The sequence below is a fragment of the Alternaria postmessia genome, assembly GCF_024291825.1.
Source record: "Alternaria postmessia strain BMP 2775 chromosome Unknown scaffold_90, whole genome shotgun sequence".
NCBI lineage: Eukaryota > Fungi > Ascomycota > Dothideomycetes > Pleosporales > Pleosporaceae > Alternaria > Alternaria postmessia.
In genome coordinates, this window is record NW_026260163.1 from 44,908 (window position 1) to 58,180 (window position 13,273).

General features: G+C 49.7%; 8 protein-coding genes across 8 annotated transcripts; 5 read left to right on the forward strand and 3 right to left on the reverse strand.

Annotated features, from left to right (window-relative positions):
- Positions 1-550: 550 nt before the first annotated feature.
- J4E82_009417 (uncharacterized protein) lies at positions 551-1,538 on the forward strand (the record flags this gene model as incomplete). Its single annotated transcript, XM_051735642.1, has 3 exons — positions 551-842; positions 940-1,130; positions 1,182-1,538. 3 exons carry the CDS (start codon positions 551-553, stop codon positions 1,536-1,538), a joined length of 840 nt encoding a protein of 279 aa, XP_051584591.1.
- Positions 1,539-2,379: 841 nt separating this feature from the next.
- J4E82_009418 (uncharacterized protein) lies at positions 2,380-3,387 on the forward strand (the record flags this gene model as incomplete). Its single annotated transcript, XM_051735643.1, has 1 exon — positions 2,380-3,387. One exon carries the CDS (start codon positions 2,380-2,382, stop codon positions 3,385-3,387), a length of 1,008 nt encoding a protein of 335 aa, XP_051584592.1.
- A 305-nt stretch (positions 3,388-3,692) lies between these two features.
- Positions 3,693-5,083, forward strand: J4E82_009419 (uncharacterized protein; the record flags this gene model as incomplete). Its single annotated transcript, XM_051735644.1, has 2 exons — positions 3,693-4,986; positions 5,061-5,083. 2 exons carry the CDS (start codon positions 3,693-3,695, stop codon positions 5,081-5,083), a joined length of 1,317 nt encoding a protein of 438 aa, XP_051584593.1.
- Positions 5,084-5,646: 563 nt separating this feature from the next.
- J4E82_009420 (uncharacterized protein) lies at positions 5,647-6,352 on the reverse strand (the record flags this gene model as incomplete). Its single annotated transcript, XM_051735645.1, has 2 exons — positions 5,647-6,085; positions 6,135-6,352. 2 exons carry the CDS (start codon positions 6,350-6,352, stop codon positions 5,647-5,649), a joined length of 657 nt encoding a protein of 218 aa, XP_051584594.1.
- Positions 6,353-7,428: 1,076 nt separating this feature from the next.
- On the forward strand, positions 7,429-8,476 carry J4E82_009421 (uncharacterized protein; the record flags this gene model as incomplete). Its single annotated transcript, XM_051735646.1, has 2 exons — positions 7,429-7,533; positions 7,583-8,476. The coding sequence occupies 2 exons, from the start codon at positions 7,429-7,431 to the stop codon at positions 8,474-8,476; spliced, it is 999 nt and encodes a 332-aa protein (XP_051584595.1).
- A 484-nt stretch (positions 8,477-8,960) lies between these two features.
- J4E82_009422 (uncharacterized protein) lies at positions 8,961-9,328 on the reverse strand (the record flags this gene model as incomplete). The annotated part of the gene is made up of 2 exons (XM_051735647.1): positions 8,961-9,071; positions 9,125-9,328. The coding sequence occupies 2 exons, from the start codon at positions 9,326-9,328 to the stop codon at positions 8,961-8,963; spliced, it is 315 nt and encodes a 104-aa protein (XP_051584596.1).
- Positions 9,329-10,307: 979 nt separating this feature from the next.
- Positions 10,308-11,033, forward strand: J4E82_009423 (uncharacterized protein; the record flags this gene model as incomplete). The annotated part of the gene is made up of 1 exon (XM_051735648.1): positions 10,308-11,033. One exon carries the CDS (start codon positions 10,308-10,310, stop codon positions 11,031-11,033), a length of 726 nt encoding a protein of 241 aa, XP_051584597.1.
- Positions 11,034-11,383: 350 nt separating this feature from the next.
- J4E82_009424 (uncharacterized protein) lies at positions 11,384-12,806 on the reverse strand (the record flags this gene model as incomplete). The annotated part of the gene is made up of 2 exons (XM_051735649.1): positions 11,384-12,670; positions 12,720-12,806. 2 exons carry the CDS (start codon positions 12,804-12,806, stop codon positions 11,384-11,386), a joined length of 1,374 nt encoding a protein of 457 aa, XP_051584598.1.
- Between the last annotated feature and the right edge of the window lie 467 nt (positions 12,807-13,273).

A 13,273-nucleotide genomic window follows, 5' to 3' on the forward strand; every position in this document is an offset into this window, starting at 1 on the left:
CACCGTGAAACCGATGGTAGCTGGACCCACCCTTCGTATGAGCCCATCAAATGCGTACACATATACTATCATTTAGTATATCTTGTCATAACATCAACAACTCTACGATTTAGAGAACATGGCGATCCCGGTGGCTCCGTTTCGAACTTGACCTGCTCGAGCTTAGTGCATTTGCCAAGACGCTCTATAGCATTCACGCTACTCTATTCGCGGTAACGACGTTCGCCAAGAGTCCATAGATCATACGAGCGGTTAGGACCCGACAGGTCCGGTTTCGTCCTGCCGATCCTGGTATTGACCGCCTGAGCCTCACAACCAAAACCGTACCTTTTGGTTGTACGTTTGAGATCATCTCGCTATGCTTTGTAATCCCGAGCTTAGTTACCAGCAGACATAGAGGCACACTACACATCCTCGTACATCCCTGAACCTGGTTATAAATCTTGTACGATAGTTGTTGTATATAGCCAGATTACCATAAAGATAGACCAGCATGCTACCTGGCCATCTTTAAAGTTGTTCACTGATCCATCTTCTCTGTCTTGTGTATATGCAACCCTACAAGCATCTGCTTACCAACATTCTACTGCTCACTGTTGTTACCATGGCACAAAAGACACTTCTCTTTCTCGGCGCAGGACCAAACGTTGGAGCTGCGACATTATCGCTGTTCAAAACTAAAGGATACAAGATCGCCGCTGTAGCTCGCACTATCAAACCAGATATCGAGGCGAATGCAGACATCTGTCTGACTGCTGATTTCAGCGACCCAAGCGTGATGGGGCAGATCTTTGAGAAAGTCGAGCAGAAATTAGGAGTTCCAAATGTTGTCATCTACAACCGTAAGTCATGATTTTCGTACACATTCAGGATATAAATCGCGTCGTCCAGAGCTTCCCTTTGCCCATATACTTGTATTAAGAGCTCATATTGAACTAGCCTACTCCTGGTCCATGGGTCCTGATCCTGAGAACCCTGTCTCGGCGCCGCTTCAAGATTTCCAGAAAGACCTCGCGATCAACAGTGTGAGCGCTTACGCTGCTGCGCAAGCTGCAGTAGCAGGTTTCAGCAAGCTCCCTAAGGATGCAAAAAAGACCTTCATCTATACTGGTAACAATGGCAACACATTGGTAGGTCGTGGGCATGTCTTTGCGAAGATAGCAACGTGCTTACTTTCTCAGGTCACACCCATGTTTCTGATGCTCGGTATTGGTAAAACGAGTGCTTGGTACATGATTCAGACATTGGCTGCCTCCTCTAGCCTGGCTTCAAAGGGATGCCGTTTCTACTATGTCGACGAGCGTACACCTGTGGGAAAGGCGATGTTTCATGTCTCGGGGCCTGCACACGCGGAATACTTTTTGGAGTTAGCAGAGAAGGAAGGAAGAAGTGAGACATTGGCAACGTTCGTCAGGGGCAAAGGTTACACGAAGTTTCCAAGCAACGAGAGGGCGATACTACCGCACGTTTCTGTTCAAGATGCGGCGGATCCGAAGTATGGAGCACCGGGAACTGCAGAAGCGAAGTACGGCTACTGAGAAAGCGAAGTCAGCTTGAGATCAAACAAGTATATAAGACAACATGCAAGAATCTCAGTAAATGCAAAGCTGTATACCTTGTGCCGCGTCGTATGAACTTCGATTTGACATTGTTGGTTATATCATACCAGACGATAGCTTATAGCGAGATCCAACTAGAATTATTTGACTAGACCGTTTCTGAAGGCACAAAACCAATGACTCTTGCCCAAGAAACCTTAGACCTTTGGCAAACCTAAAGGTACACAATCATTCCTATCGATTACATGTACTGCACGCAATCATTGCGCAGAGTGGAAAATGAATGCGAGACTCTAAGACTTGCGACTCGACACGCGTTCCTCCGCATTGCTCGGATGGTCCGTCCTATCCTTACTGTAGTTCGTAGGAGTTAAAGCCGAATTCATTGTGCAAAAATGAACCCTGCATCATTAAGCGATGTTCCTGAGCCGGAACTCTATTCGGGCCGACCCGACCTTGTCTTGGCGAATTTACATGCTCAAAAGGGAAAAAATGTAAGCGAAAGTGCAAATCTGGGGAAGGGGACTTGTTTTGATGCTAAACCCAGAAATTCTTAGAATGACTAATCTTTTTAACACCGACACTACATCCGTGGTAATCCTAGATTTCTTCTACCACGGACCGTGACTAACGGGCATCTGTTTGTCCGACGGCGTGTAAGAGAGATAAGCGCTCCTAGCAATTCTCCAGGCTCTAAGTCGAGACAGGAGTATAAAGAGTTGGTGGCTCCATTCGAAAGATGAATCACAAATCCTCATCATCACCATCTTCACTACTACCACTTCCCATCCCAAGAACTTTAAGTTATTCTTAAACTACAATGTCTCGCTACGCTGAAGCTCATGCCAACCCCGCTGGTCCAGGAGATGCTCGCCCAACCGCTCTCCAGATCATCAAGGACGAAGGAGTAGAGGGCAAGTTGGCCGGAAAGGTCATCGTTATCACTGGCACTTCTTCTGGAATCGGAATCGAGACTGCCCGCGTTCTCAAGCTCACCGGAGCAAAGCTGTTGTTGACTGCACGAAACCTCGAAAAAGCCAAGACTGCTCTGGACGGCATTCTTGAGCCAGGACGCGTTGAGCTCGTCGAGATGGACAACACCTCCCTAGAAAGTGTGCGCCGCGCAGCAAAAGATATCCTGGAGAAGTCGAACAACCAAGTCAACATCCTTATCAACAACGCTGGTATCATGGCCATTCAGAATCTCGAAAAGACCAAGGACGGATTTGAAATGCAGTTTGGGGTCAACCACCTCGCACATTTCCTACTGTTCGAACTTTTGAAGCCAGCTCTCCTTGCTAGTGCCACCCCTGAGCTTTCTTCTCGAGTTGTCAATCTCTCTTCTTCAGCCCATCACGTCGCCTCGATCAATGAGTCTGGAAACTACAACTTTGAGAAGACCGAATACAACGACTGGGTTGCTTATGGGCAAGCTAAGACTGCAAACATCTACATGACGAACGAGATCGAGAGGCGATACGGATCCAAGGGGCTTCACGCAACCAGTGTTCACCCTGGTATGATCGCAACAGGACTTATGCAATACATGGACCCCAAGATCGTTGAAGGCTTCCAGGGCAACCAGGAGGTGTACAAGACGATGAAGTCGCCAGAGCAGGGCGCCGCAACAACAGTATGGGCTGCGATCGGAAAGGAATGGGAAAACAAAGGCGGAGAGTACCTTGCTGAGTGTGGAAAGACTACCCGCGGTAACGACAAACATGAGATCGCAGGCGTGGGCTTTGCAGGCCATGCTTACGACCCCAAAGCCGAAGCGAGGCTTTGGAAGGATTCATTGGCAATGGTGGGACTCAAAGACGATCAGTAGTTTGAAACGAGTGAGCATGTTTAACACCTACATTCGGGAGCTTATAGTTTTATAGTAGCGAAGCAAATAAATTGATTTATGATCTCAATTTTATGCTCCACTTCTGCTGGGTACTAAGAGCCAGCATTGTGCTTCGTGAAACTTTTAACATCTAGCAGCTAAATTGCATCGTGTTCGCCAACCGGTACCCAGGAACTGGATACAAAACTATCTAGGTCTTGAACAGGACTTCGCACGGAGCGCGAGGCGGGATTTGGGGGTGGTGACAGGGGTGCTGAAGGTGGGATGGCGTCACAACCACCTCAATGCATCTAAAGATTATGCCCCGCTTTCTCAGCACCAACATCAACATCGCTCTCCAACCACCATACTATCCGACGTCGGTGCCATTACCACTCGATATGAACATTGAATCTGGGCTGTATACAGCCCTAGCTCCCTACCAGACAAGACTTCTGTGTCTTCATGGCGCCAATTATGACCTGGAAAGCGTGCTAGTATGTACGCTCTATGTCGCAGACATACTGCATCCTTCTTTCGAGGGCCTTGGTGTACGTTCATGTAATTCAAACCAGAGTCACTTGAGGAGTTTCGAAGCTCTCTCGTATGTGTGGGGAAGCCAGGAAGGCTTGAAGCAAATTACGTGTAACAATATGTCACTTTCAGTCACAAAAAATCTCTTCGAGGCCCTCATGGCACTACGAGAAGGCGATGATGAAGATCGCTACTTGTGGGTAGATGCAATTTGTATCGACCAAAACAATCCGGCGGAGAAGGCTGTTCAAGTGCGCAACATGTTGACAATCTACGAAAAAGCTGTTAGAGTGATTGCTTGGCTAGGTCCTCTGGGGAACCGAGACTTGACGGACGTCCTGTCAGAGGGTGACTTTACGCCTTCTCCATCTATGCACCTCCGAAGGATGCCAAGTTGGGAAAAACATGTTGAGGCTCTTCCGCACTGGCCTGGATCGAATAATCGTGGTCGAGGCCGAATGCCTCTTGACCTCGAGGAGATCTGTGCTACCATGCATCTAGTCTACTCCCTCACCTACTTCAAGCGCATATGGATACAACAGGAGGTTTTTGCCGCAAGAGAGTTGAGACTGCAAAGTGGGTGGCAGAGCGATTTCGAGTGGAAGGGATTGTTGTCGCAACCTGATCTATTGTACACGCTTCCGCAAATTCGCGAGGATCAGACTCCACTCATCTCCGAGATCGTTGATCTCCATGCCGACCAACTGAGCTGCTTTGACCATTTTCGACGAAAGCAGGAGGAGCGCCCATATCTCATCGATACGCTATTATACACCGGAAGACTCGAATCTACAGACACACGAGATTACGTTTACGGTATCCTCGGTCTCACAAGCTACCCGTCACAGTCTATGTCAATGAAGGAATGGGAGGAGGCAAGGAGATCATCACTTTTCATCCCTGTCGACTATTCGTCTTCCTGGGACGCTGTTACATCCGCTGTTACATGGGTCACACTCATGACAGAGGGTCTTGCACTGATAGCCAAGTTCAAGATGCTGGACGCAAAGGAAGAGAACTCTACACTTCCTTCCTGGGCTATAGACTGGCGCATCACTGCAAGATGTTTTCGTAGACGACGAGCAGAAAAGAACAAAGGTCTCGGCCACAGATTGGTTTCGTCACGTGGGTCATTGGAGATACCCTCTACATCTACAAGTAGCCTAAAGACTTCAATTTGGGAGTACAACACGCGTCATACGATATCTTGGAAAAAGATCATTCTTCATGGCATCGTAGACACGAGGTTCTATGTTAGTGACGATCATGTCTGGGAACGAAGACGACATCTGAAAGATAAGCGCCGGTGGCAACTCTCATGCGATACCGATAGTAACGATATTGTGGTTTATATGCCAGACGTCTTGAGTTCAGAAATCGAACAGGAACTACTCGGTCACCGACTTCACGAAGGAAGTGAAGTTTCTCGTGAGTACACAAGTGGAGGTCTATGGCTCTTGCGTCCAGTTGAAAACGACGAACACATGATCATCGTCTGTCTGTCTTGGATCCCAATGAATCGACACGTGTACTTCAACCATTGGCAACAGCATATAGAGGACGATCGTTATCGCCCACTAACTGTAGATTTGGGTAATCCAGCGATCGATCATTTGATGGAAGCTCCACGAGTTGTGAATTGGAACAGTAGGCAGAAGTTCACCATTGTATAAGAAGCTGGAGTGCTTTCACTGCTAGACCGCATCTCTCTTCACTATGACGTCCTTAGATCTTATGTCCCGTCTTCTTCAATGCGCGTTGGTAGCTTTCGGTCTCTCTACAAGCATCCAACCACTTGTTGACATTCGGATACTCCTTGCCCTGTATCCCAAGCTCCCTCGCAACAATGAATTCGGCTGAGAACTGCATCATGGTGTCCGCGGCGGTGACATGATCGCCGCAGATAAACTTGCCTGACGAGAGCGACAACTCAGTTTCGAGCCAAGACATGTCGTTCTGCACATTAGCCGACATATTCTTCTCGGTGGCTTCAAGGAGGCCTTCGGGCGCATCTTTGGGGATGTGCCATCGCGCATAGAGAATGGCGAGGGCGTGGAGTGCGAATGTGGCTTCTGCAGCCTGAGTCCACTGGCGGATCTTGATTCGCCCTTTGGGGTCGTGTGGTAGGAGACGACCCTCTTTGTCGTATGTCTCGCACAGGTAGCTGTGTCTGAATTCAGATGCGAACAACAGTATAGTCGCTTTCTACATACTCGGTTATTGCGCCACTTTCATAAACAGTTAGATCACCATCTTGAAGGGTAGGGAACTTTCCCAAAGGATTGCCCGATGCCAGTTTGAAGTCTTCAGGCGCCTTTCCATTCACTCTGTCAGAGAATTTGACATTGTAGTCGAGCCCCAGCTCCTCCAATAGCCATGCAGTGCGTATGCACCTCGATGCTTGGAGAAACCAGAGTGTGATCGTGGGCATGTTTGAAGAAAAGCAGCGAGTAAGAGGAGTAAAGGTTATGACAGCGAATGGCAAAATCCGGCCTTCTTGAGGTGTATAAGCTATCCTCGTTGTGTGGCGTCATATAGGGCGTATCCTTTGGGCGGAGCTGACACCGGCGGGTAAAGGTGCAGCGGATCTACCTAGCCAATGACTAGTTGCTCTTACATATCAATGGAAGCAATCCCGCATCACGCCAGATCTGCACCAGGGATCCCTCGCGAGGCGATGTCATCAAGCATGAATACACATCCTTTGTTCGCAATGAGGTTTCAATTGGAGTGATATTCTCGCAGGGTTTAATCACAGAATTCGCATCTATCGCTGAGACGAATGAGCAGTTCGCAATGTTTCTCGTCGTCACGACGTAGAATCGGCCGAGATCTATGTTGATGTTTCCGGACGAGATGGTCTTCGTCTCTTTCACGTCCACGCTCGGCTATGGTATGATGCCTGATATTAATGCGCGACGCGACCTCTTCATGTTCATAACAACGGTCGAGATTTCCAGCGCGATGTTTTGTCGCATTGTCTTTTGGGTAACTCGCACGGCACGGCATTCAAGATGCCTGGCAGCAGCCAAACCACATGACACTTTCGCATAGTCTTGAGCCTCACGAAACCATAGTGAGAGAGCAGTGTGTCGATACTGGAGTATACAAAAGTTCGGGTTGATCAACGCCGCAACGCTACAGTAATGTGGGTACTACCCAGGTATACGATCCTGACCATAGATCCCTGGCCAATCAGAGACCATACGGCGGATCACTTCGATCGCCTGCCGAATACTGTGCCGAGGCATGGTTCGCACCAGCTGACTCGATCGTTGTCGCAACATCCAATACTGCAACAACTCCGCTAGGTTGTTTCTACGCCTTGCGCCATCGATAGGTCCTCGGTTCGCAGCATCGATCAGGACGAGTTAGACTTGACGTCATGAGGTGGGTTGACCAACTGGAAGACGGCTCGTCCCGCGCCCGTGCTAGATAAACTGCCTTGTACTGATAACATGGAGACTTTTCTCATGTTCTTACAGCATCTCACGGTCCATTTCCAACATGTCGTCTAATGAGAAGCCAATAGTGTTCCACTACGACGGCTCGATCTTCTCTCACCGAGTGCTATGGTATCTTTGGCTTCGCGGTATACCTTATGACGAATGTGTGGGTGTTATCTACCGAGTTGCGATTGGCTTATTGATGTGACTTCTAGATTCAACCTGCATTCATGCCACGTCCAGACCTTGAACTCATTGGCGTTGGCTATCGAAAGATCCCTATCATGGCTGTTGGAAAAGATGTATATTGCGATTCCCGGCTGATTATCTCCACGCTAGAGTCCTTGTACCCTAACAATGCCCTTTCGCCCTCGACGCCAGCCGACGTTGGTATCAGGAAACTTTTCGAGAGCTGGACTATCGATGGCGGTATCTTTGCCAATGCTGTCAAGATGATGCCATATTGGCAGGAAGCAAGCTTTCTTTCGAATGAAGCATTCGTCGATGATCGCCAGAAGCTCATGGGAAGTCGATTTACTGCCCAAGGAATGCAGGCTGGGCGACCGGAAGGCGCGCAGCACTTACAGCAAGCTTTCGATATGCTTGAGACTAATTTCCTCGCGGACGGCAGAGATTGGATCCTAAACACACAGGAGCCGTCGCTAGCAGACATCGATGCTGTCTGGCCGTTCAAATGGTTGATGTCGGACCCAAAGATGAAAGACAGCCTTCCCGCGGAGCACTTCAATGCTAAGAAGTATCCGAATGTGTTTGCGTGGGTGAAGAGATTCGTTACACAGCTGAATGAGAAGAAAGAGACACTGCCAAAGCCGAATGCGCTCGACGGGGAAACAATGGGCAAGCGAACTCTTGACGCCACCACCGCACCAGTAACCATTACTTTCGACGATGACAATTCTCACGGGTTCAAACAAGGCGAAGACGTTGAAATCTCACCTTCAGACTACGGACAAACGGGTAAGACTGCCGGAACGCTAGTTGGTCTCACAGAACATGAAGTTGTTATCCGAAATAGCAAAGGCATACATGTGCACTTTCCGCGATGGAATTTTGCCATTTCCAGAGCTGCTTCAAAGTCTAAGATCTAGATTGCGCAAGCTAAGAGTATCGTAGTTCGCGATTGTAGCAGTCGTCATATATTTTGATCTCTTCCGTGAATATACAGTGTTTGCTTATTGTCACCTCGTCCAACCCTGTCGAACAACAAACGATTCCAACAGTACGAGCATTTGTAATATGAGCACGAAGCCTGCAGGAAGGCTGACAGCCTACGTGTTAGGAAACTGACTGTTTCCAATGTAATTAAATAGATTCGCAATTGCGTCCAGAGCTCCAGTCACAGCAAGCAAAACGCACGCATGCTCACGCAGAATCGCAGCAACATACACATTGAGATGCTCAAAAGACATCAGGTGGAGTGAGTGTGATCATACGGCAAGCATTGTATTTATCGGATTACATTAGCCATGCCCGAGAACGTTCTACGAGATGGCATCCATCGAACACTGAAACAAGACGAAGAGCCCAAAACGTCCATCCAGTCCACCGAAACCCATCCTCTCGTCCTAATCTCTAGGATGCCAATGAGTCACCAGCACCGTTTTGCGTGCAGTAGTAGTTTAACTCATCACCACCAATGTGGTTCTCCAGCGATTGGCAAAGGTTCAGCTTGCCGACTTCGGTCTGCATTGTGTTAGTCTTCAGAGAATTTGATGACCATCAATCGGCTTCATTACCATCTTGCAGTCAGGGCATTTGTCCCATTGCTTGTCTCCGGTGTTTCGGTTTAGGTATGCGTCGCATGCCTTCTTCGTTGCGTCGGCGTTGTACACGTACTGGCCACCAATCTTGTCGATGCAGAGGCCCTCTTTGTGAAGGTCGGCGCTGACGAATGAGTCCATGAGGACGAAGAGAGCGGAGACGGCGACGGAGAAACGCATGATGTTTTAAGATTGAAAAGTAGTTGGAAAAAAGAGCGTAGGTAACGACAGAAGCGAGTGTGAATACTGGTGTATATACAAGACTCAAAAGAGCGTGAGTTTGGTGACCTTGAAAATCAGAGGTGCAGAGGCAGGATAAATAGTCAAAAGAAAGAGTGATCATAGAACTTGCACCCCCCTTCTCCTACTTTTGTTATCATCACCTGAGCCTGTAACAGCACAGCCAGAATCCTTCGTCCGTTCTCGGTGCAATTGTGGCGAACGTCACTTGCTCGTGAAACGTGGTCGGGCCACCACTGTATTAACGAACCGCGCAAGAACACGCCGATAAACCCAACTCCAGTTCCAGTCGGCAAGTGAACCGAACCACTTTACCCAGCAAAGTGTTCTGTTAAGAGTCAGGAACCCAATACCCCATATTATTGCAGGCGGGTGCCGAGAGCCCGGAACCTGTTTGTACGTCATGCGCTTCGGCCCGAAAAACGAGGCGAGCGTGTTTCTGGTACACATGAATTAATATCGGGCCCCTAGCAAGGTCCGCTGCAAGGAACGACTGACTTTGGTATACGTACACATACCGTTGCTAGGCATGAAGGACCTATTCTTGGTTCGAGACAACAAATCACCGGACAACTATGCGGCCAATCAGCCTTGCCCATGAATACACTACCTGAATACGAGCACTCCACCACCATTGATCCTTATCAGTCCCTGCCAAGTAATTTGTCTACGCGCATTTCCTGAAAGAATACTGAACTGTGCAGATCGCGTCTCAGAGTCCAAGTAACGATTACTAGTACCGCCGGGACGGTCAAAGTGGTGCCACACTGCTGGCAATGTCTTGACGATAAGTACTGCTAGTTTTCCGGACGACGAGTGTCCATCTTGCCAACCTCACAAGTCGCTCATTCACTCTTTCTGTGACGAGAATTATCCACATTCGTTCAAAAACATAATCTGTATATAAAACCCCGCCACCATGCACTTCACTCCTCTCCTCGCACTCGCATCCAGCGCCGCTCTGATCGCGGCTGCTCCAGCACCCGTCAACATCGGTTTGGATGACGTTATCCTCCACGGCAACGGCCGCTTCACCGTGATGAAGCGCTCCGACTTTGAAGAGCTGGAAGCTGCGCGCAAGTCCGGCGTGGTACCTCCCAAGCCCGCCTACCTGGACGCGAACCACTACTCTGGCAACGAGACCGACGTACCAGCCAAGAAGACGCTCAAGCGTGACACCAGCATCATAATTCCCAACCCCAACTCGCGTTTCCTCGGCTGGGACGTGCAGGTGAGCCAGGTGACCAAGGGAGCACCGACCACCATTGCCGTCGCCTCTGGCTTCTCCATTAGCAACACCATTTCCGTCGGCATGAGCAGCACTTTGACGCTGGTCAAGGACTTCCTTCAGGTCGCCATGTCGGTCGACTACAGCCAGTCGTGGCAGACGACGCAGACGCAAACCTTCACTGCTACGGTGCCCGAAGGCAAGTACGGCGCTTTCGTCACCAACCCGTGGACCGACCGTGCGAGTGGAAATGTCTGGAGCGGTACTATTGGTGGTGATGGAGAGCTGTCTTACTACCAGGCTGACTCGTTCACGTCAAAGCAATACGACAGCATGGAGTGGGTTGATGGTGTTACTAGCCTCTGCGTAGGCGACACAGTTCCTCTCCCAAGGTGCTTGGGCGAGGGTACCTTGTAGACTTGGGAAACAGCAGAGAGAAGTATGTGGGACTGGGAACATTGGAGAAAGCTGCAAGTGTCTTTACCGAGCCTGCATTCATGGCATCGTTCAAGTAGCGCTCTTGTTGTAGATGAGCTATCGCTAGACCTATCGAGCATTGTATTGTATAAACAACTTGTAGACATGCATTCTAGAAAGAACAATTTCTTTTATCAATCTCCGTACCATGATCTACCAAACCATGTCTCTTTGCGAACATGAGACCTGGACGATAACCAACACGCCAACTAACCTGGCCTTGGCAACATCAATGCACCCGCATCACCAAGTAAGAAATATATATGACATCTCGCAACAACAACAACACTTCAATCCATCCCATCAATCCAAGGCTTCAACGCCGCCAGCCCAATAACAACCGCCTCCTCCGTCCTAATCGTCCTGCTCCCCTGCTTCGGCACCAAATTAACCCAAGCATCAAAAAGCTCACTAGCCATCGACTTGTCCAGCCCCTTCTCCACTAGAACAGGGTCATTAGCCACAGCCGGCTCTATACCCGCTTGACCACCAAATACAATGAGAAGATGTTTGAAAGAATTGGGAGCCTTTACTGTTGTTGTCGTAGACCTGTCGCTACCGGCGTCGTTGCCATGACCAGAGAAGAGCGAGTAAACCGACTGACCACGTTCCGAGGTTCCAATCGACATGTCGTAGCCATCTGGGTATTCGCAATCGGAAAACACGGCGCTGATGGACGGGGCGCGTCGGACGGTGTAGCCCCAGTAGTAGCCTCCTTCCTCGCGAGGGAGGCTGGCTGCACACGCAGTAGCATCTAGATTGTCGCATTCCAGCTGCGATAAATGGGGCCAGTTGGGCGGTTCCTCAGCGTCTGTAAAGCGGACGGTTGTGCGCATGCCTTGTTCGACAGGGGCTTCCTTGGGTACGGGGACGCGGATTGGGTACGGCAGACCGCACTTGACGTATGCGTACTCATAATCGTCTGACGACGGCGACCTTTTCGGTTTTTTGCTCTTGGGTGTGGGCGCAGGTGCAGGACCGACAAACACGCCTTCGCGGTACCGACACCACTCGTGACTCCGAAGATGATGCGGCATATCCATACTGGGCAGATTACCAACCCACTTCAGATTCTGATGCTCCTTGAAGATGCTCATTCGGGGATCCTCGGCATCGTACCGGAGATGGGGAGGACACTCGGCATAAGACAACAAGTGGTAGAGGAATTGGTCGGGATTCTGCCAGGCTTCGTCGTGTTCCATGATGGAGTCGAGAACTTGTTGCTTGGTGCGCCCTTTGCGTATGTACTTTGGATCCACGACTCTGGTGTCAACGTTACTTGGGTCATCGTCATATACGACGATTTCATCGACGCAGTAAATGGCGGCTGCGCGGGCGATTCGTCCGACTTGGATGGTCTTGTGATCAGGCTTCTTGGCGTTTAGAGTCCAGCTACCGGGCAAGGCAATAGTAACGGTCCAGTCGCGACCTTTAGTAGGATTAAAGATGGCGGTAGGTTTGGAAGTATCAATGTGTTCTATATGTTGTTCTTGAACTTCGCCCTTTCTCTTCTTGGCAGGACTGGCGTTGTCGTAAGAGTTTTGATGAACGACAACAGATGCCGACGCTTTGCGCTTCTATCACAAGGTCAGGATCCAATTTTGCCCAAACCCCAACATAACTTACCTTGCTATGGTCTGCTCTCTCGTCAGACGTTCCCTTCTTCGACCGTGGTTTGGTGCCGACCACGGCATTATCGTTGGAATGTCCCATCTTCTTTATCTTGTCCCTGACCGATGGTCTTCCAATCAGTGACGTCGTAACAGTAATCGCAAGGCAATCTCTTCAGTCAGCTGGCTGATCGCAGAAAGATGTGAACAGGTCGGTGCTACGATGTCGAAGTGGAAGTCGCAGATACTACTTTTTGTCCTGCATTAGCGCGATTCGCGTGATCCACCCGCGCATGCCTGTCATCATCAGCCCTAACGCAGCCTGCCGCAATGCCGCTCAGGCAACTGCGACGGCGCAACTCGACCACAATACAGACAGACTCTCCCACCATTTCGACACCTCTCCTCCCCCACCTCCGTCGCAGTCGCACCAGCCGCCCGAATCAAACCTCCGCATTTGAACAACCTAAACGCCCCAAAATGGAGGGCCACAAGTAAATGCATCCGCCCCATCTCCCGCATCCACCAACCCACCAGCTAACAACTGTCCCCCCTCTGCTTCTAGATCAC